The following is a 20,186-nucleotide window of genomic DNA, read 5'->3' as shown; positions in this document are numbered from 1 at the left end:
TGCAGGTTTGATCCTCGTATGGGACAGCTGCATATTCTTGCATTACAGGGGGTTGGACTTGATGATCCTCAGGGTCCCTTCCAACTCTACAGTTCTATAATTTCCATTTCTATGATTTCAAACGAAACTGATGGGAACATAGGAAGCTGCCTTATACTAAGTCAAACCCACTGAGTCATCTAGCTCAGTACTGTGTGCACTGACTCGCAGCAGCTCTCCAGGGTTTTCAGGCAGGGTTCTCTCTCAGCCCTACATAGACATGATGAGGATTAAACCTCGGACCTTCTGCATGCGAGGCAGATGCTCTGCCACTGAGCTCTGGCTTTTCTCCTGCTCAGCTCCTCAACTCGTGTCCGACGAGACATATACCACCTTGTTTTATGTAAATCCATTTCCAGGTAGCAACACTACCTGCTTGTTTTGTTCTTTCTCTAAATTGTGTGTTGTAGGTCAGAGTGAAACAACAACGACAGTGTCTTTAAGTCCGCATGACTCCCCGCAGTCTACCATCAGACCCAGTCAGTGTGCGGTGGTCACCCCCCCTCTCCTGTCAGCGGTGTGCGGCTTGCTGGACAACCTGCTGATTGTCACTCCCAAAGACACCGCCGTTGCTCTTCAGCAAGCACAGACACTAACTGCTCTCAGTAGGTAAGAGATCAATAGCTATTGAGGTCACAGACGAGAGACTGAATGGGACAAGCACTACCCAAAGCCTTTGTTACAGATATTGATCGAGCCGCTGAGTATTCTGAGAATTCAAAGTTATCCTTTTAAAATCGAACCAGGAGAACCACAGCATTTTGCAGAAAGTAGAGCAGATTTGAAATCTCTTTATAGTTCAGCTACTTTTACTTTACTTGGACTTTAGAGCAAAGCGGTAACTTGTCTTTTTATTACGGTGGACAATGAAGTCCTCAGATTGCATGCTACAAGCATAGACAAGTCATGCTAACTGGAACACTTGCAAAAGAGTGTACTTTGGAAGCACTGGCAGATACATTGGTGTAAATCCTTAAGGTATTTAAAGGCAGTGAAACAAGTGTTGTATGGGAAATGTGCTTGTGATTTATTTATACCCTATTAGCATCATTATTCAAGAAGGACAAGAGAAACCTTAGTTGCTTAGTCTGCTAATAACATAGTGACAGATGCGAAGAGCTGATAGCTCTGAAGTCCCCAGTTCAAATCTACCACTGAGCACAGACTTGTGAGAAGACCTAAAGCCTTTATGCTAGGAGTATTGCTATTTTTATCATCCTGGCTGAACTGTAGCAACTTACAGTTTGTCTCCAAGGAAACAACATCCCACAGCTGACTGCAGTGTATTGCACTTCCTTTCTCTGTAATAAGCGTAGGGCAGCCTTTTGAGAGTCAACATCGTTTGAGTGAGGACTATGAGAGGTGGAATCATTAGGATCCTAGCTTAAATTAGACTTTTAAATAGGTTGCTGCTGCTAAACCTACCACATCTTCTAGAATGTTCATTATGTATGTGGACATTTCCTCAGGTACACATACAGGCTTTTGTCTGTTTGGGCACAACTGGATGCCATTTTGAATCAAGATGGCAGGCTGAACCTTTCAAAACATCACGGAAACAAACTTTTATGGGAGACTACCAGATTCCTGCGGGTTAAGGAAGGGTTAACTGGGTTGGGGAATGATCACGAGCTGTGATGAAGGCAGGGTACCAGTTTTGTTTGGGACATAAGTGTGGGGCTTGGACTGATTTAATTGTCTCTTCCTGCCTCATGTTCCTGATCAAAAACCCACACCACTTTCCCTACTTCCATCTGGAAAGAGAAAAAGTCTAAATTCTGTCATTTTGGGCTATTTTAGCTCCCAGTCATGTCTTACCTAAGACTTTCACTAGTGGGTAGAAGTGCTGTGCTCTCCTCCCTCCGGCAGATGGCATAATGTGAACTGCAGCCTCCAGCTGAACATTGAATCACTTCAAGCCGGAGTGTGAAACCTGTGAACAAGTACCCTCATCCATCATAAATGACCATGTTAGCTGTGGCTCCTGCAAGTTGCAGCCCTGCATCATCTGGAGGGCTGCAGTTTTCCATCCCTGACTTAGACATCCTGTTTGTGTGACTTGTCCTGTCTTCTCCACCCCACCCCAATTTTTGTTTGTTTCTGGAGGGAGAGAAATTGCTTTTCTTTGTGTGTCCAGCCCATCATGCTGACATGGAGAACCCACTTACATTGTCCTTTCTATAGTGGAGGGAAGGAGGTGCACTAGGCTTTTGCAAGGCAAGGAACCCAGGTAACATATGAGTGAGGGCAAAGTTTTGAGGGTGGGAATTACTGTCTTTGAAGTATCTGTTGTCTCGCACATTCTTCAGACATGCCAACAGTCTAGACCAGGGGTAGCCAATGTGCCCTCCAAAATGTTAAAGACTACATATTTCATCACCCCCTGTCATTGGCCATGCTGGGCACAGGATGATGGGAGTTGATGTCCAAAAACATATGAAGGGTATTATGGTCTAGGCTACAGTTTCACATTGTGTCAAAATGTTAAGTTTATGCCTGTGTCCTTAACACAGTTGTCTTTGTTTCATGGTAGTCTAGTAAATTCCAGCTTGATAGAGAGATGTATCTTGGAAATGAAAGCACCTCTTCCTCAGCCTTTTCATATGGACTACACAAAAATTCAGGTTGGTGGCATACATATTTCTTTTCTATTCCATTCTCTTGAAGTGCATGGGTAGGATGCAGCATATGTTTTAATTACTGAAAGGCACCGGCTTACACCCTAAATGTGCTTTAAAAATACAGATCAACTCTGAAGTAAAGGCTGTTGAGTTGAGTGGAGCATTTTTTTCGAGTCAGTGAGTTGTAGGGTTGCATCCTTAATAATCTTCCATTTTATTGATTTAGTGAACCCCATGAAAGGTGCTGCTTCTTTTTGTTTGAGAAAAATGTGTTTTTGCTTAAGGGAAAACAATTATAATTGAGTAAGAGAGTTACGTACAACTCATTGTCGGAAAGAAAAGGTGTTAGTGGGAGTGTTAAAATGCAAACCCACAGCATTTTGCATTTTGTATAGTGGTTGTACATGTATGTGTGTGTGAGGGGGTGGGAGTTACAGAAGGGGGCAGGGTGAAGTGGAAGAAACATTTCCCCCTTTTAGTCTCCCAGCTCCTCTACTTGAATGCTACTCCACTCCTAACGAGCCCTTCCCCAACCTGGTGACCTCCAGATGTTTTAGATTACAATTCCCATCAGACCTGACCATTGGTCATGCTGACTGAGGCTCATGGGAGCTATATTCCAAAACATCTGGAAGGTAACAAGCAAGAGATATCCATAGGACAAGTGTTGTGGCTCAGACAGACCACTTCTCTGCTGCAGAGAAGCAGCAGTCATTTCCAGGTTTGGCTTCCTTCTGCCAGTCACCCTGGGCCTACAGAGTCAAAAGGAAACATCATCTGGCCTTAGCCAGCAGCAAGAAGACCAAGTTCCTCTGGGAGGCTCTAACCCTTGCCTCCCAAGAAGGGGGTCAAGGGGGAGACCAACATGGTACCATCTTATTGGCCAGTGAAGGAGCAGCTATTTGAACCCATGCTTTCTTTCTATTTCCCCCCCCTCCTTTTGACATCATGTCTCTGGGTTTTTTGTGCCTTTTAGTAAAGCATTTAGGCCAACCCTCCTCCAACACACAATCCTTTTAAACCTCCTTTAGCCTAATTCATAGCCACATCGGAATCTGTACACCTTTCTGACACCAATGTTAAGTTTTGGGGGATACTTGGGAAGCTAGAAACTCTGAAGAACAGTAGTCTTAAGATTTTTCTGCATACCTGACACAAATCCAGACCTGAAATGGTTTGGGAGGGTGGACCTGGCAGGCCCAGATTGTTCCGGGCAACCCAGGCTGTTTTGCCCTGACTCGACCAAAGCCCAGTTCTGCTCGAATTAGTCAAATTCATTTCAGGATTGGGGCTGTGGCTGAATCTGGAGCACAACCCTAGTTCAAAGCTCACCAATTCTGGTCAAAACTGAGGTTTAAAAATACGTGATTAGCAGCTGTTGGTTTCAGTTACCAGAGCAAATTCAGCTAGAAAGAAATCAATGGCGGTTTAATCATGAAAGACAAGGGTGTGGAATCTCAGGCCCGATAGCTGAATGTGGTCCTCCAGGACCTTCCTCGTCCTAGGACATGTCTTTCACTGTCCTTGCTCCATGTCCTCCTTGCTGGAATGGGATCTTGAACTGTGATAATGCCTCATGTTTGTCTAGTAGATGGAGAATGGAAAGGTGTGTGTCCCTGGGTAGCAACAGCTTCTCACACATATACACACACTGCCGAAAGACATGTGAACGCTTGCTTGCTGTAGCTGACAGAGCTGGTGTGCTTGCTCAACCACGTGCCGTGAAAGCTCATCTCCGTCAATTATTCAGGAACTTTTGGAGCCTCGACTGGGTGCTCTGTAGTCGTAAAACTCCGGTAACTGGGTTATGCGGTGCAACTGAACGTGAGCAGTGCCATCAAAGCTCCTTTGATCTCACTTCTCCATGGGAATCTTTTTGTGAATGAAGGGAAAGATAAAGTGTGAGCTAGATCAATAATGTGCCACATCAACTGCAGTTTAATCACCTTTTTTTTCCACACGATGACTACCCGCTAGCTTTTCAGAAGTAAATGGGAAATGCCATATATTGAAACTGTTGTGCTGCGATTGAAATTTGTTTTATCATTAGATCCTTGAGAAAGAAACCTTTGAGTATGTGTGCTTAAGTTAACAGATGCCAAATAAGAAAATAGTACAGAACTGAAATGGGTATGGAGGTTTTTGGATAATTTCCTTGAACCCATAATGAATCAGGCCTCTCCTTTTCTAGCCCCATTTTGTGAAAAGGAACAAAACTACTCTCAAAGGGGCAAGTATTCGAGAGCAAATGGAACGAGGGTCATGGTGCAGATTACACTCAGTGCATAGTGTGCAGCTCTCTCTCTCTCTCTCTCCCTCCCCCTTTTCCTTTCTTTACTTGCTTATGGGCTCAAGGATGACTAGTTGTCCATTGGAAACAGAGCTGAGAAGCGAAGAGTCAAACCTCCCATCCTTGCATGCTGTAGTCTCAATGAAAATTGCCATCTCTTGGGTGGGTTGCCTTTTGCAGCCTTCCTAGGTACCCAGATTTCTTGAAAATTTCATTATATGCTCAGCTAGGCTTTCCTATAAGCATGGGAAGGTGAGGAAGGTGCCTACTATGTGCCTAACAACTGTTTATTTTTATTTTTTAAGCACGGTATTTTTCTTTTTAAAGGAATCAGTGTACTAATCGCAGGCATTCAGTAGCCAACCTTCCTGGCTCCCCTTGTTTCAGTTAAAGGTTAGAGTAAAACCATCATGAGGTAACATCTCCCATGAGTCTTTTTCGGATCAGGAAGCGTGGGCAGACCTGAGGTTGCCGAGGGCTGGAGAGATGTTTAACAGGAAGAAGTAAAATCCCACCTGCAGAAATAAAGTAAGCTCAACCACCCACCCACCAAAGTTGTAAGGAAATTCAAAAGAGAAAGAGGCAGAAAACTGAAAACTTTATTCAACAGGAGAAGAAACATTTTGGTTTCAGCACAGCACTTACTAAAACCACAGGAAGTAAGCCATCAGATTCGTGACACCTTATGTTGCACATCAATCACCAAAGCAAGAAGACAATTACTATTACAAGTGTGTAATAGTACCAGTATTATTAAAAAGGCACTGTTGCTTCTCATGTGGAATGAACCTTGGCTTTAAAATACCATTCTTGTTCTTAGTGACTAATGACAGTTATTTGGATTTTACTCCTATTAACGCCTTCAGTTTCTACCTTTCCTTGTAAACTTGCAAAGTCACTAAGGAGGTAGTAATATCTGGTTCTCATCATGCTTTCTGTGAAATAGAAATGCGGTGATAATATGTGGTTCTGGTTATGCTTTCTGTACAAGAGACCCAAAATACCACACAACCATCTGCTAAATGTCGTACTAACCCAACCCCATGGCTGTTTACAAAATTCAGTAGGACTTAATTTCAGATACTTGACACTTGGGATTGCAGGCTACAGTCTTCAGTTGGATATTAACAGTGTAATCCTTTGCATTTTTATTTGGAAGCAAGTTGTTCTGTATGCAGTGGTGTTTATATCCAGGTGAGTGTCATGGGACTGCATTCTAAGAATATTGCATCTTTACTCTTGAAATATTTGCATATATTTCACATGCGGTTCATAACTTTCTTATCTCTTATACTAATTTAACATTTTTTTAAAAAACTTCTCATTGTCAAAAACAATTGCTGCAGAAACGTACTACAAGTATCTGAGCCAAATCTTTTTGTTGTTGTTCAAACAGGTTTTGTTTCTACTGCAGTTTGTTTCATCTTTGTCCCAACTTCTACAGTCTTGCTTGCTGGTAGACACTCGCCTGGTGATGCAAGATGCATTATTGACACCTCTCTTGGCTCATACCTTTGTGGTTCTTTCCATTGGCTGCAAGGATGGCTTAGGTAATTGTGTGATAAGGTTTATGTTACTGAAATGCTTTGAACATGAGATCTGTCATTTGCATGTCGAGGTCCCCAGGGCCACCCCAATAACTCACACATCACACATAATTTTTTGTTTAAGGTTTTTGGCATAATTTTGGCCACAACTTTATTAAAATACAAAAATGTGAGTGGTTGCTTAGGCATTGGTTGCGACTATCTGCCCCCCCATGGGGGACAGACTGACATTTCGCACGATGCGAAAGTCAGAATAGGGGAATACACTTGGGGGGTAGCGACGGAGCAGGGAACCTGCCCTCAGCCCTCCCCAGATGCAACCAGGAGGTCATTGCTATGGCCCGAGCCCCCTTGACAGAGTGGACAAGCAATAGTTAGCCCCCGATTCCTTTAATGGAATCCCTTGCAGCAGCAGCATTAGAGGGGCAGGCACAGCCAATCCATGCCCCTCAACCAACCAAACCATAAACCAATGCCTAACTGCAACCTTACAAGTTGTGACGATTTGCTACGCAGTAGGCAAAAACCAAATGGCCCCAGCCAATCAGCCAGATGGACAAAATTCCTACCGGGCCCCTGTCCCAAGAGCAGACGGCCCCATAACAGGCATAGCAAGGTCAAAGCGAACAACCATAATTCTAGGGAGGGGGGGGGGGACGGGCAATCCGATGCACGGGCGAAAAGAGGAAGCCCTAGCCTCGTGCAATGAGTTTTAGCATTTCTGGCTGTCAATCAACAAATGGCAACATTAACTTCTTCCCAACAACAAGGGAAGCCCCAATCGCATCAGTGGCCAACGATCAATTAGCCCACCCCTAACTTTGGAGTGTCCTGGCGGCCCCCACCGCAACACATGCTCTCCATGAAGGAGAACACGCTTTGGTAGATCTCAGAGTTATTTTTAATGTTTAGATACCTGAAATCTTGTTTCTATATTTTGCTGATGGGCCCTAGCAACGGCAATATCATCTCTGTGTCCTATTGCCTGGAAACAGAGATTTTACATGACTGTCATACAGCAAAAAAGGGCTGCCCCAGGCCAGATTTCCTCCCAGCTTAGTGTGCTTGTATATATGGCTGCTTTGCTGCTTCCCTGCTACAGGGACCAAGCCGTGGTCTGGCTTAGTTATACTTTCCAACCTGGGAAGTTCATTTTATTGCTTCAAACAAACCATGAGCTGTAACCACTCATTGTTTGTTTGTTTTATTACAAATTTTAATGATTCTTTTTTTAAAAAAACAATGACCCAACATAAAGTGGTGTTTTCCAGGGGAAATACAGAAGCTAAGTATTGTATTCAGTCATCCACATGGCATCAAAATAGACATGGGAAATCTTTTACATGATGTGAGATTAAACTCACATCCACAGGGTATATTTCAGTCTAGAGCATTAAGATCATTTCTCCATAGTGGCTGCTGTGACTGAGGCGGTAAGGAGATTACTGCACAATTGTAAATAAATGATATAAATTGAGACCATATGGAGTCATACCCATCTTTCTCTATTATTCCTTTTATCGCCTTCCAATCTTGAATTAAGTGCTATATTCTACACATATTGGAGTGAGACAAATCATGAGACTACAGGTAGGTTCAAACATAAAGCTAAGTCAGATCATGGCTTAGCTTCAAGTAACACAGCAGGAGTGAAGCAACTGATATTTTCTCACTACAACAGCACTCTTGCTCATTCGTGCTAAACCATATTTTGGCTTAGCTTTGCATGTGAACTAGGCCAACGTCCGAAAGTAGTAATCCCTTCTCACTTTCTATATGGGCACTGTATAGTAATACTTACTGATCAGAACTATGTGGTTTTTTATTTGTATGTTTAATTGGCAGGGCCAGAGATAACTGCTGCAGTTCACCAAACTTGGGAAGACTCATTCAGCCTTCTCACTACTCTGTTAAGAAAATGTGGCCATGCCTCTCTGCCATTTGTGACTGCAGCTCTTGCAAAGCATTGGATTCCAGTAATCGGTAAGACCTATTTTTCAGGTGCCTTGATATCTGCACAGATAATGATAACTTAAGACCAGAATGTGGTCTTTTCAAAGGAATGTGTTTGTTGGAACCACTTTTGCTGGTATTTGATTGCATGCTTGTAAGTTTCTTTATTTGCTTTTGTCTACCACGTTCAGGGCTCAACAGAATTCATTTTCAGCTCATAAAGAGATGAACCTAGGTATATGTGTGCTTCTATAGTGATTCTAGTCCTTGGTGATAATGGGATGAACTGGCCCAGTGCCATTTCTCCTCCCTCTCCCAAAGTGGCATGAGGACCAAATGAAAAAGGAGGGTAGCACTTCTGTATATTTTAATAATTGTGTAGAGGAAGGACTACTGGCAGGTGTAACTTGAACAGGAGTGGCCCTCCAGATATTTTTATGTACAACAACCATAAGCCATTTTCTTACCCATTGCCTTGCATATGCTTTTTTGAACCCAGTGCCGTAATATGTAGTTAAATATATTTATTTCTGTAAATACTCCAACATAGAATGCATTATCTTTTTCTTTTCTTTTTTTGTATTTTAGAAACAATATGTGAATGTATGCAATTCTCTGTCAGACACCCTGAGCTGTGTGTGGCCTGCTTACAGTTCCTTGCTGTCCTGTTTTCCGAAGAGGGGAAAAGAGAGCTCAACAGTAAAGAGAGTGCTTGCTACCACCCAACAGTGGTTTTCCTTCTAGATGAGGATGAGAGGAGCCGAGATTCTGTGGCCAAACTCTGTGAATTAATAATTCAGGTAGAAATTTATAATAATCCAATTTCAGTGTGGTGCATTTAAGTCTTACTAGTTACATGGGCATCTATCCCACATACTTTGCTGGCTTATTCATTTTAAGTTAATCAAAACAATGTGTGGGGGGTTTTTTTGCCCCTCTCAGTGGGAAGGGACTCTATGAAAAGATTCAGCCTGTGAGGCTAATGCAGCAGATCCTCCAGAGTAGCTTAAAAAGTTGCAGCCCAATTGTGCACCTGCCTACTTGGAAGTAACATCTATTGGTTCAGTGGACTGTGCTCCTAAGTAACTGTAATTGTAAAGACATTGGAACTAATTGTAAAGACGCCGTAAGTGCAGGCATTCTGCTTTCTCACAGACATTTTGTTAGCCACTCTGCAAACAGGATGCTGAACTAGATGTGCCGTTGCCCTGATCCAGCAGGCTCTTTTTATGTTCTTATGCAGGGGTCAGCAAATGTTTTCTGGCTTGGGCCAGTTCACGGTCCCGCAGACGCCACAGTGGGCCAGGGTGCACATGCACACATGCGCAAACACTGTTCCTGGTGCGAAGGAGGTATGCACAGCTTCCCATTGGCTGCAGGAGCTTCCTGCAGAAAGCCGGCCAGTGTCACTGAAGGCGGTCTCTGCTCTGCTCCGCACCAGTTTAGCACGGCACATGGGAGCCAACTGAGTGGGCCGTGGGGGTCCCAGAGTGGGCCGCAGGGGTCCATGGGCTAGTTAAACGACCCTCATGGGCTGCTTGGCCCATGGGCCTTAGGTTGTTGACCCCTGTTTTTATGTATCATTGATATTTGCCATGGTGTCAGCATGTGTGGGAGAAGATAAAGCAAGTAGTAATTTGACTGGAAAAATTGAAAATCCGAAAGGAAGGGAAGGTGATGCAGAAAAGAAGTGTCAGATAGTGTTATGGGTGCTCTTGAAGAAAGGCAGAAGAATAGTGTGAATAGGATTATGGGAGGAGGCGGAGCTGGCTCCAGGTTTGAGGTAACCCTCTGGTGGGCCCATGCTTCATTCTGTGGGCTCTGTGGATTTTCCTGGCTGTGGAAGTGTTTCAGGCACCACAGCAGCAGGGCCTAACTGTGCTTTTGTTATTGTTGTTTGTTTCCCAAAATGTCCAGAGGAAGGCTTGGCCCAAGAGCATTGTGGGAAACTCAAAGGCTGGTTTAGCCCCACATGGGGCTACTCTAATGCTAGACCAGGGGGGTGGGAATTAAGGGGGTGGTGCTAGGGAAGGCATCTTCAGTGGGCCCTACCAAGACATTGGGGTTATGGCAGCTGCTTGAGGTGCTGATGCCGGCTCTGATAAGAGGGATTGTTAAGAAAGGGAGAAATAAGAGGGGTTGGTGGCAGCTGTCTCTAGCATGAAAACAATGTTATTGGCTCCTTCCAGAGATGCATATCAGTTTCACTAAACTTTGTTTGGGACCACATAATTCCTCTATTTTACATAGTCTTGAGCATACTTCTCTTATTAAACATAAGTGAAAAAGAAGAACTGAATCCATAAATGGTTTTTCTATTCTAATTCTAACTTGCCCATATATTTGTGGCTTATTTTAATATTATATTAAAACACGTGACTATTGAGTTCTTCATAAATTACAGTACTGTCCTATATTTACATAGGGTAAATCCCACAATATTCAGTGGAGCATACTGTCAGTAAGTGTAGGTTTTCAGCCTAAGTCTGAATCAAGCCCTCAGAATATCTGCTAAAGCTAGGGGTGTGGAGGAACATTATTTGGCTTTCAATGTATGTTTATTTTCCTATTAAATGTAAGTTGAAAATCGCCTTTGTTATCCCACCCCTTTTTGCCCCTTTGAAATGAAATTTTTCTCTGAGACATGGCAGTGTGTTTGCCTTAGCTTTAGTTCCCTTAACTGCAATATTCAAGTGGTCTCAAAATATTGAAGCCAGTGTCTTCTAAATTTGATTGCTTTATGGACTCAAGACTCTTGGCATCAGATACAGGATAATCCCATCCCATTTTAGCCACAGTGCTGTTAATGGTATTATAGCTGTCTATAAGCACCCTCTTTTCTTTTTCTTTGAGACCTTGGTAAAATATTCTCTTGCGTACTGCTGATCGATATCTTTGCATTTACTTTGTATTTTACTTCTCTATTTCCCTGTGTAAATTCTTTCTTATTTGATTTACTGCCATCAAAATCATGCTCTTAAGCCATGGAATAGCAGTAAAATACTGAAGCACTTCATGCCTTGCTATTCTCAGCTCCCTTTTTTACCAAGTCAATGCCTATAGTTCTGTTACCCAGCGGATTGGGCTTCTAACCCATTTCTTTTGAGCTTTTTATTTTTGCAGTGAGTTCTTCTGTAGATGATGACTCTGGTGAAAATATTACTTCTTCTCAAGTACAGGTCTGAAAAATCTACCAGACCTTTACTGTCTAGGACCAAATACAAGTCAGAAGATAAGCAGATCTTATTTAGGATGTTATATTCATCAACTGGCTAGGGCCTCAAGCCTGTTCCTCTTCCAATTTCTTTCCATTAATATGACCTGCTTCAGTTTGAATGAAACTAAAATAACTTCCTCTTAAATGACCCATTCAGTTTTTGCTACCTTCAGTCTAACGATGATCCTAATTGTGTTGGAGGAGGAGATTATTTTAATGGGAATCAATGTTCTTGAGGCAGCAGGTCTGGATCCAGAGCATTTTATTGGGAATGCATCTTTTTATTTTCTGTAGGCACTACTCCTTATTTGCACTCGGTGAATTGAAATATGCCCGTTCAATTGTTTGTCTGTCCTTTCTGCATTCTTCCACTCTGCCGTGTTGCTTCCTCTCTCTGCTTGCATTTCTTAAGTGATAAAATAACGAAATAACAGCATATCCAGCAAAATGATTTTTTAAAAAGAATATTTATTATATTTACATACATAAAACAGGAGATTTACCCCCTATTATCCTCCTGTGCTCCCGCATGCCCCCAATTTTGGCTCTGGAGGGTCAGGAGAAAACACCAGAATTGTTCCAACTAGCAAGCTGATATGACAAAATGCTTGTGGTAGTGCAGTAATTTCATCCATAAACTAACAGGAGGAGGGTTTCAGAAGTTTCACTTTTATATATGTTTCTCTCTCTCTCTCTCTCTCTCTCTCTCTCTCTCTCACACACACACACACACTCACACACTCACACACACACACACATATATAGTATATTTGTTTTTGTTTTTTTGCTTTTTCCTGCTATCCTGTGTCTGACTGTAACACAGTATGCATTGACAATAAGATAAAACAGAAAATCAAATAAAAATAATTTTAAAAAGAACACACACACATTCAAAAGTAAACTCATGAAGAAGAAGATAGTAAAGGAAAGCACAGATGAAAATAGGAACATGAGTGAAAAGAGCTTAAAGAGAAAAGCCCATGCTGGGCCTCCATGAAAATCTTAAATGGGGACAAAGTGATTCCTATTCCTCTATATGTGGATTAAAATTTACACAGGACTAACAATCCTGTTTTGTGGGCCAGGTTTGTGCAAATTCTCCCTCCCCTCCTCCTCACAACTTAAAAGAAAATAACAGGGTTTATGGGTGGGGGGGGGGGAATTGGCTGCATACATTTTACAAGCCCTAAAATGTGGGTTAGTGTTATGAGCCTTGGGCTTGTGCTTTTCCCACCCCCAGTGTGGACATAATTTAAAATTGAAGTTTTCAGTTTTGTCTTTCAGTGCCATTTAGTATGTTGTTTGAACTGGACAAACTGTAGTTAATCTTAAATGGTTCGTTGAAACAAGCCTGCTCATACAAAAGCAGCCCATACATATTTTTAAATAAGAATGAATAGAGACCAACCTACTTAAAAAGAAGTTGGCTCATTTCAGTTAACCACTGTTAGGATCAACCATAGTTTGGGTTTTAACAACATAGCAAGCCATGGTTAATCTAAAACAGAAACGAAAGTTTCCAAAGCTCCTATGGCACAGCTGCAAGGAGTGGGGAGTACGTGAGCCTGAGGTTTGCTGCAAGGTGTTCTTGTAATGTTAAAAACAACATCTATTGTATAAAATCTATACTATTTCAAAAAGTATCTCATTGTAAGAGACAGCAAGAGACAGGAGTAATAAAGGAACAATCAAGAGGCAAGACTATATGCTGATAAGTGCTAAGGTTGTGAGGACCACCCTTGCCTTCCTGTTTTGCCACAGAATCACTTTCCTTGAGCATCCTTTGTATCTTGGCTGTTGAATGCTGGATGTTTTTAAGGTGTCCCTGGAAAACTTGGGGTTTTCCCGTGCTATGTGACCATGTAACCCATGTAACATCACTAGTTCTTCAGCTTCTGTGCCTTGGAACTCACATCTGGTGTTAAAGTTCCCCTTAGTATCCAGTTGGCTAGAGAACTGTGGCTAACCTATCTGCTATGACAGGCATAGGCAAAGTTGGCGCTCCAGATGTTTTGGGACTACACCTCCCATCATCCCTAGCTAACAGGACCAGTGGTCAGGGATGATGGGAGTTGTAGTCCCAAAAACATATGGAGGGCCGAGTTTGCCTATGCCTGTGCTATGACATCTGAGCAGACTTACCCACAGCTCCACTGAGGCAGAGATATCAGAGGTCAAAGGGGGAATTTGAGGGTGGAATGAAAATATAGCCTACCTGGCTGGCAGGCTCTTTGACGGCTTGGTAATAACTCTGTCTCTGTGAAAGAAGTTTCCTGAAAAGGGCAAGTGACACTATTGCAGTGGCTGGATTCACATGCTGCTTTTTAAAAAGGCATGTAATTTCAGAGAAAGCAGTTAGAGTAGCAAAATCAAAGCAGGCACTGATGTAAGAGCCGGGTATATTGAACAAAGGAGACCAAAGAGGGCCTGAGGTTCACATCTAGAGAAGGGGAACAATAGTTTGAAATCATCTACATTGAAGATTTGATAAGTGTCATGACAAAAGGATAACTCATCATCACCTTTCCACTCACTGGTTATCAGCAGGAATAAAAAGGATGGCCACTTAAAATAGGAGGAACCTGTCAATCCAGTCACTTCTGTAGAAGTATTGGGTTAATTTGCAGAAATTGCCAAGGGGCAAACTAGATGCGGCAGCTGAAGGCCCACGTGTTAGAATGTTAATGAGCTCTTATAAAGAGAGAGGGTACTAAAGGCAAGAAGGGGTACTGCAGCCATTTTCCCCAGACCATTTTTCTCTTAGTGTGGACTGTAAGATGGGGAGTATTCCTTGCCAAGAGAGAAGATGCTGTGGATACGTTCCGGGGGGAAGTGTGGGGCAGGGAAGGATTCAGTGACACCCTCCTGCCCAGCCAGTGGATTGGAAGAAGGCCATCAAATTGTGCCTGATTCCAGACAACACTGAGGACTCCGCTATACAGCTGCAAATAAAACGTTTTAAGTGTGTTTCAAGTACAATATACAATGTGACACTAGATGGCGATGGTGAGCATTATGGAATATTCAACGTATTTTAAAAAACTTTTTAAAAAGCATTTTCAGAACATTTTTTAATATTTGTGTAGATTCCACCTGAGACATTTCTCTGGTTCTAATCTCTGGGAATCAAATGTAGAGTCTGTTCTCAATGGTAGTATAATTTTCCACCCCAAATGAATGGGTTTTTTTTGGGGGGGGGGGATACCTGTGCTGCCAAGTTTCATTGAGATTTAAATTTTATTATTTTGTACTGAATGCATTTTATGTGTGATGAAGGACAGTCTAGAAAATCGGTAAGTAAATGTGTAAATGGAATTTGCATACATTTAACGTGTAACTTCCTGCAGGATATGTTCTCTGAATTTTCTGTGTGGTAACCAATGTTGCTTTATTGGTAGAGCTATGAAGGAAAATCCTCTCAGGATGTGCTGAAGCGAGTTGCTGCCAGTGCTTTGCTTCCCCTTTTGGCTGTCAGTAAAAGTGCCCAGAAATGTGCTTTGGAAGGTGAGCTGCCTTGCTATAAAACACACTGAGGTTGTCCTTACTGTGTAGGGAATGCAAAAACAGCCTTACACATTTTATTTAAAACAAGTGTTCCCAAGTCTACTTTTGGTAACATGCAAAACCAAGAGTAGGATCACAATCAACGTTAGAACATGCTGGTTATGAGCATTACTAGAGAAATGGCACCATAACAGTTGGCTTTCATTTTGTCATGCATTTATAGGTACTGTACCATTAAACAGACTTATCTGCTCAAGTGGTTCTGGTTCAATGATGGATATTTTTAGAAGTTCTGAATTAATGCACGTTAGTGTCTTTTGTGTTTCTGTATGTGAAAAGTCTGTCAAAAACATATCCATATTTGTAATTCTAAGTGTTCATTATCTTCTCCTGGCCCTTAATAACCTGTTTATAGACACACCATAGTCAAGCAGTGCATTTTGAATGCCCTTGAATCTATGAGAGCCTCGGAGTAAATCCCTTGTGGAGAACCTTGCATTTAGATAGTACAGTCTAGGTGGGAAAACACAAGGTTGATGTCGGCATGTATTTTAGCACTCTGTTTACTTCAGAAACTTGAAGAACCATTTTAAAGGTCTCCCGTGGCACCAATGTTAAGGTTCAGGCAGGAAGATCTAGTATTTATTGATGCCTGAGCAACCTCAGAGGGTTGCCGTTCCTCTTGCTTGCAAATGAGCAAATAAGAACAAAATAAAAGCAGTTATTGGTATTCCTTGTGGGTTGGTTCCAAACTTGTGCCTCTGCAGATGGATGGGTTCCTTCAGTTCACGGAGAGAACCAGGGCCCAGCAGAGCTCCCCAATGGAGGAAAGGGGGTGGTGGAAGATGGTTTTCACTGATCCCCTGTACCACCTCCCCATGTCCTGGAGGGTCTCCCCACCTGCCAAAGGAGCTTTACAGGAGGCTGCAAGGCGGAATTGGTAAAAAAAATGTTACACACTGTGACTATCTCCTCAATCCACTCTGAATGAAACCCAACACTGAGCAGCGTACCTGCTGATAATTAATGTTGTCATTTTTGTATGGTTAAATATTTGATAAGGATAGCATGTTTAAGGAAAAGCCAGTGAAATGTTACATAGTGTCTCTAAAAAGAAAAATCATACGGAACAGTAACACCATATTTACAGAACCAAAGCAGTTTACTTAATAATCACTTTCCAGATGTGTGGTAAAAAACAAGCCCCAAAACTTGCATGTCAGGGCCGAAGATGTGAACGGTTTGAGCCTGAGTTGCATAGGTTCTCATCCTACCGTTGTGTCTTGGTCAGTTGAATCCGTAGAAAAGAAATAATTGTACATTGAAGACACACTCTTTAAACTATGAGCTAATTGTAAAATAAGTGAGACATGTTAACTGCCTGTTGAAATCCTCCCAAAGTAATAGGATTTATCCAGCAAGCTAGCCATACCTTTCTCTGAGATGCTATAAGCTGTTAGACAGTCTACAGTTCCTGGTGGCCCCTGAGCATGTTCATTCCTCATTGGTCTGGTTTCCTTTTGTGGACTAGGGAGGGGCTCCCCATTCTTATTTGTTTTTTTAAGTCTCTCTCCCGCCCATCCGCAAATGCCAGGATGCCCTGAGAATGACGATGCCTCCCTAAAGTCTGCTATTAGGGGGACTGATTGCTTAGTTAAATTCAAATGTAGTAACTTGAAATGTTAATTAGGCTTTGGGTACTTAAGCTTGTCATTTGCATGCAGTATGTCACCTGAACACATTTTGTTGTTGTTGTTCTAGAAATAATATAATGCACGTCCATCAATATAAAATAAAATAGAAAATGTGACTCGTTGGTTACTGATAGAATGTCTGATACTTCCACATTTTGCAAGTACAGTGGTACCTTGGGTTACGAACTTAATTCGTTCCGGAGGTCCATTCTTAACCCAAAACTGTTCTTAAGCTGAGGCACGCTTTCGCTAATGGGGCCTCCCGCTGCTGCCGGCTCACAATTTCTGTTCTCATCCTGAGGCAAAGTTTGTAACCTAAGGTACTGCTTCTGGGTTAGTGGAGTTTGTAACCCAAAGTGTTTGTAAAACGAGGTGTTTGTAACCCGAGTAACCACTGTATTTGAGTGTAGGCAGGTTTGTTGATAGAGTGCATTGTTCATTACAGCCAACCTAATAGAAACCTGCTTGGAACAGATAAAGCACATTCATGCACAACTGAACCTAGACTCCTTGAGGCCTGGAAAAGCAGTCCCAAGGAAAAAGGTAATTAAAAAAGAAAATTTGTAAAATTAATATTAAAAATTTGGACTTTCTCCTACTGATGTTGCAGAGCACAATCCAGTGCATGTCTATGCACAAGTAAATCCCATTGTGGTAATTGGGGTTTACTCCTGAGTAAATGTTTTTGGGGCTTAAGAAAGAGTGTGTGGCCTAGTGGTTAGTGTGTTGGTCTGGGATCAGAGAATCTTGAGTTCAAATCTACACTCGGCCATGAAGCTTATTTGGGGACTACATATCTTTAGGTTCCAAGAGAAAACATCCCTCTTCTCCCAGGCCTTTGGTTAATTAAACAATCTGTGGCCTTTTAAACTGGTCGGGGGGAGTTATTGTTTTTGTTTGTTACTCTGTTATGTCTTTTCATGGTTTTATATTGTAAACTGCCCTATGATCCTTGGATGATGGGTGGTATAGAAATTTAATAAATAAAATAGTGCCTTTGTACAATGAAGGTACTTTATTTAAGCTTCTGCCATTGTTTAAAGCCACCATTTTCATCTCAGTTTCCTTCATGTCCATTTTACTCAAAATTATATTATTGTTTTATGCTTTATCCTTTTCATTGTCTCTTCCTTTTAGCTCCCACCCTATTGCCACTTTTGTTAAACAACCTGTCTTCACTTTTTCTCCCCCACCCCGCCCTGATTTCATGCAAATCCAAGATTGTGATGTGGCACTACAAATCCCCCAGTGTGGTCTTGCTTGATAACATTCTTACATTTTTATTACATGTAAAGAGAAGAGCAAGAGCAGACTTCTGTTGAGCCCTTTTGAAAGTTGCTGTTTGTCCTTTCCCCTACCCAGTTTATCACCGTACTTTTGTTCCTTTCCATTGCGCTTTTGAGAGCAAACCCTTTTATTGCCATCCAGTGAATTTGCTGTGTTGGAAAACGTAGCTTCCATTATGGATTCCATATTGTATCGCTCTTCCTTTATGTTCAGTAGAGCTGAAATGCTTCTTCTGCATTAGATGAGCTTATTGAAATTCAATAATCTTTTCCACAGACAGTTAGAATGCCAGCATCTTAGAAAGCAAGGTGGTCAGGTGCAATTCCAGTGTGGTAAAATAAGTCCAGAAGCAAAAGGTGCTATATATGTCATATAAAGCAGTTTCTGGTTAGATATTGATGCTAAATCACTTTCTTTATTTCTTTTTGTTCTACTAGGATGATAATAACCTCAGCAAAGAAATAAAGCTTGTCATGCAGCTCCTAAGAAATTGCTTCTTTCGAAATGAATCCTGCAAAGTAAGAGATGTGGGGGCACATGCAACTTTCAGCTGAAAATGTTGGTGGAGGCACCTCTTCCAAGCACTAGCAGAAGCTTCTGGAACATTTTCTGGAATTTCAAACAATTTCCAAGATGTGTGGTGGGGGGGGGGGGTGATTCTCTTTACTGAATGTAAGTTGCAGTGTGGGCCTTCCCTCCCCCAGTAAATCTGAACTTACACTTTCTGTTGTATTTGAGTGTGGTAAGCTCAAAATGGCCTCTATACTCCGCTTGGTCGAATATGCAGTTGCCGATTTCCTTACTTTACTTTTACTTTTAAATCCTTTATTAGGCATAGCACACCACACAGTAACAAACAAACACCATATACAGACTGTATAAAATACGGGCTCAGCGAACACAATTTATCCCAGTCCTATTCTTAACTCCAAGAAATAAATCGATGTACATAGATAATATAATACAACAACACAGCAACATCACCTACCATTAAAAACCACTAAGTCTCTTTATCATGGCCCATTCTTTCTTCATGGACAGCACTTAAAAATTCAGCCGCTATTATAGTGGTTTGATCATCGCTGTCCGCCAGCAGGTCCTGAACAGTTGGTTGAGTAAAAATCTGTCTATTAACTTTTAGGGCCTCAAATAATTGTTTTCTGGCATAACTACCAAAATCACAGGAAAAGAATATATGCTCTAGAGTATCGGGTTCCTGTTTTCTGCATTTGCAGAGACACTCTGATTCTGGGATAGCTAAGTATCTTCCTCTCACTACCACCGAGGGAAACATGTTGAATCTGGCCAACATAAACAGCCTACACGATTCATGTTTCTTCAGATTTGTCATGTATCCCTTTTGGAAATCTCTACACAAAGGGAGATTTAAGTGGATAGGAGAGCAAGTGCTGTGCTTTGCAGCCTCAAGCATGGCGAGAACACTTTTTTCTGTAAGAGTCTTCCTGATAATTTCCCATATGTCTTTGGGATCAGAGGTTTCAAAATCAGTTAGAGTGAGCCCTATCGAATCCAGTTTTCTCCTACAAATCAATGATAGATTGTAGATTGCACTATCACTTAAAAGATCGTAAAGTAGAGAATTAGGGGATAGGGCTCTATAATAGAGGAAGATCCAATATTTCAAGGTCCTCAACCATGCTCTTACTGATAAAGGCAATATTCCCAGCTCACAACATATTGTTTCATATTTTACAGTTTTTGCAAGTCCTAATAATGACCTCAGAAGGGATGCATGGAATTTATCCAACCTCTTGAGGTCACCTGAAATCCACACTGGTGTGCCGTATAGAAGTTGGGCACAAAGTTTCATGTCAATCACTTGCAATACAGCTGGAATAAATCTGTTTCCTACTGGAGAAAAAAAGTAGGATTTAATATGGTGGGCTGTCACTTTGGCCTTAACTATTGCAGCACATGTATGTGTATTCCAATTCATATTATTTTTAAATGTGATTCCCAGATAATTGAAGTGCTGAACTTCCTGTATTGAATGTCCATTGATTATACAGCCTT

General features: G+C 41.8%; 1 protein-coding gene and 1 long non-coding RNA gene across 4 annotated transcripts in view; one reads left to right on the top strand and one right to left on the bottom strand.

The window, feature by feature from the left end:
- The window catches only part of LOC308481711, a 490,911-nt gene that overhangs the window by 71,529 nt on the left and 399,196 nt on the right, over positions 1–20,186 (bottom strand). The window lies entirely within an intron of this gene.
- The window catches only part of RTTN (rotatin), an 89,523-nt gene that overhangs the window by 56,215 nt on the left and 13,122 nt on the right, over positions 1–20,186 (top strand). For 2 of the 3 annotated variants that reach the window (XM_081014088.1, XM_081014086.1), the window contains exons 36-43: positions 450–648; positions 2,573–2,663; positions 6,347–6,500; positions 8,343–8,480; positions 9,039–9,250; positions 15,066–15,171; positions 17,311–17,408; positions 18,590–18,670. In XM_081014088.1, the coding sequence (XP_080870214.1) occupies positions 450–648; positions 2,573–2,663; positions 6,347–6,500; positions 8,343–8,480; positions 9,039–9,250; positions 15,066–15,171; positions 17,311–17,408; positions 18,590–18,670 (1,079 nt within the window). The remainder of the gene's footprint in view (positions 1–449; positions 649–2,572; positions 2,664–6,346; positions 6,501–8,342; positions 8,481–9,038; positions 9,251–15,065; positions 15,172–17,310; positions 17,409–18,589; positions 18,671–20,186) is intronic. The other variant, XM_081014087.1, reaches the window with a different exon arrangement.

The sequence above is a fragment of the Podarcis pityusensis genome (assembly GCF_964106645.2).
Source record: "Podarcis pityusensis genome assembly, chromosome: 7".
Classification (NCBI taxonomy): domain Eukaryota; kingdom Metazoa; phylum Chordata; class Lepidosauria; order Squamata; family Lacertidae; genus Podarcis; species Podarcis pityusensis.
This window is presented reverse-complemented; position numbering and strand designations above follow the sequence as displayed.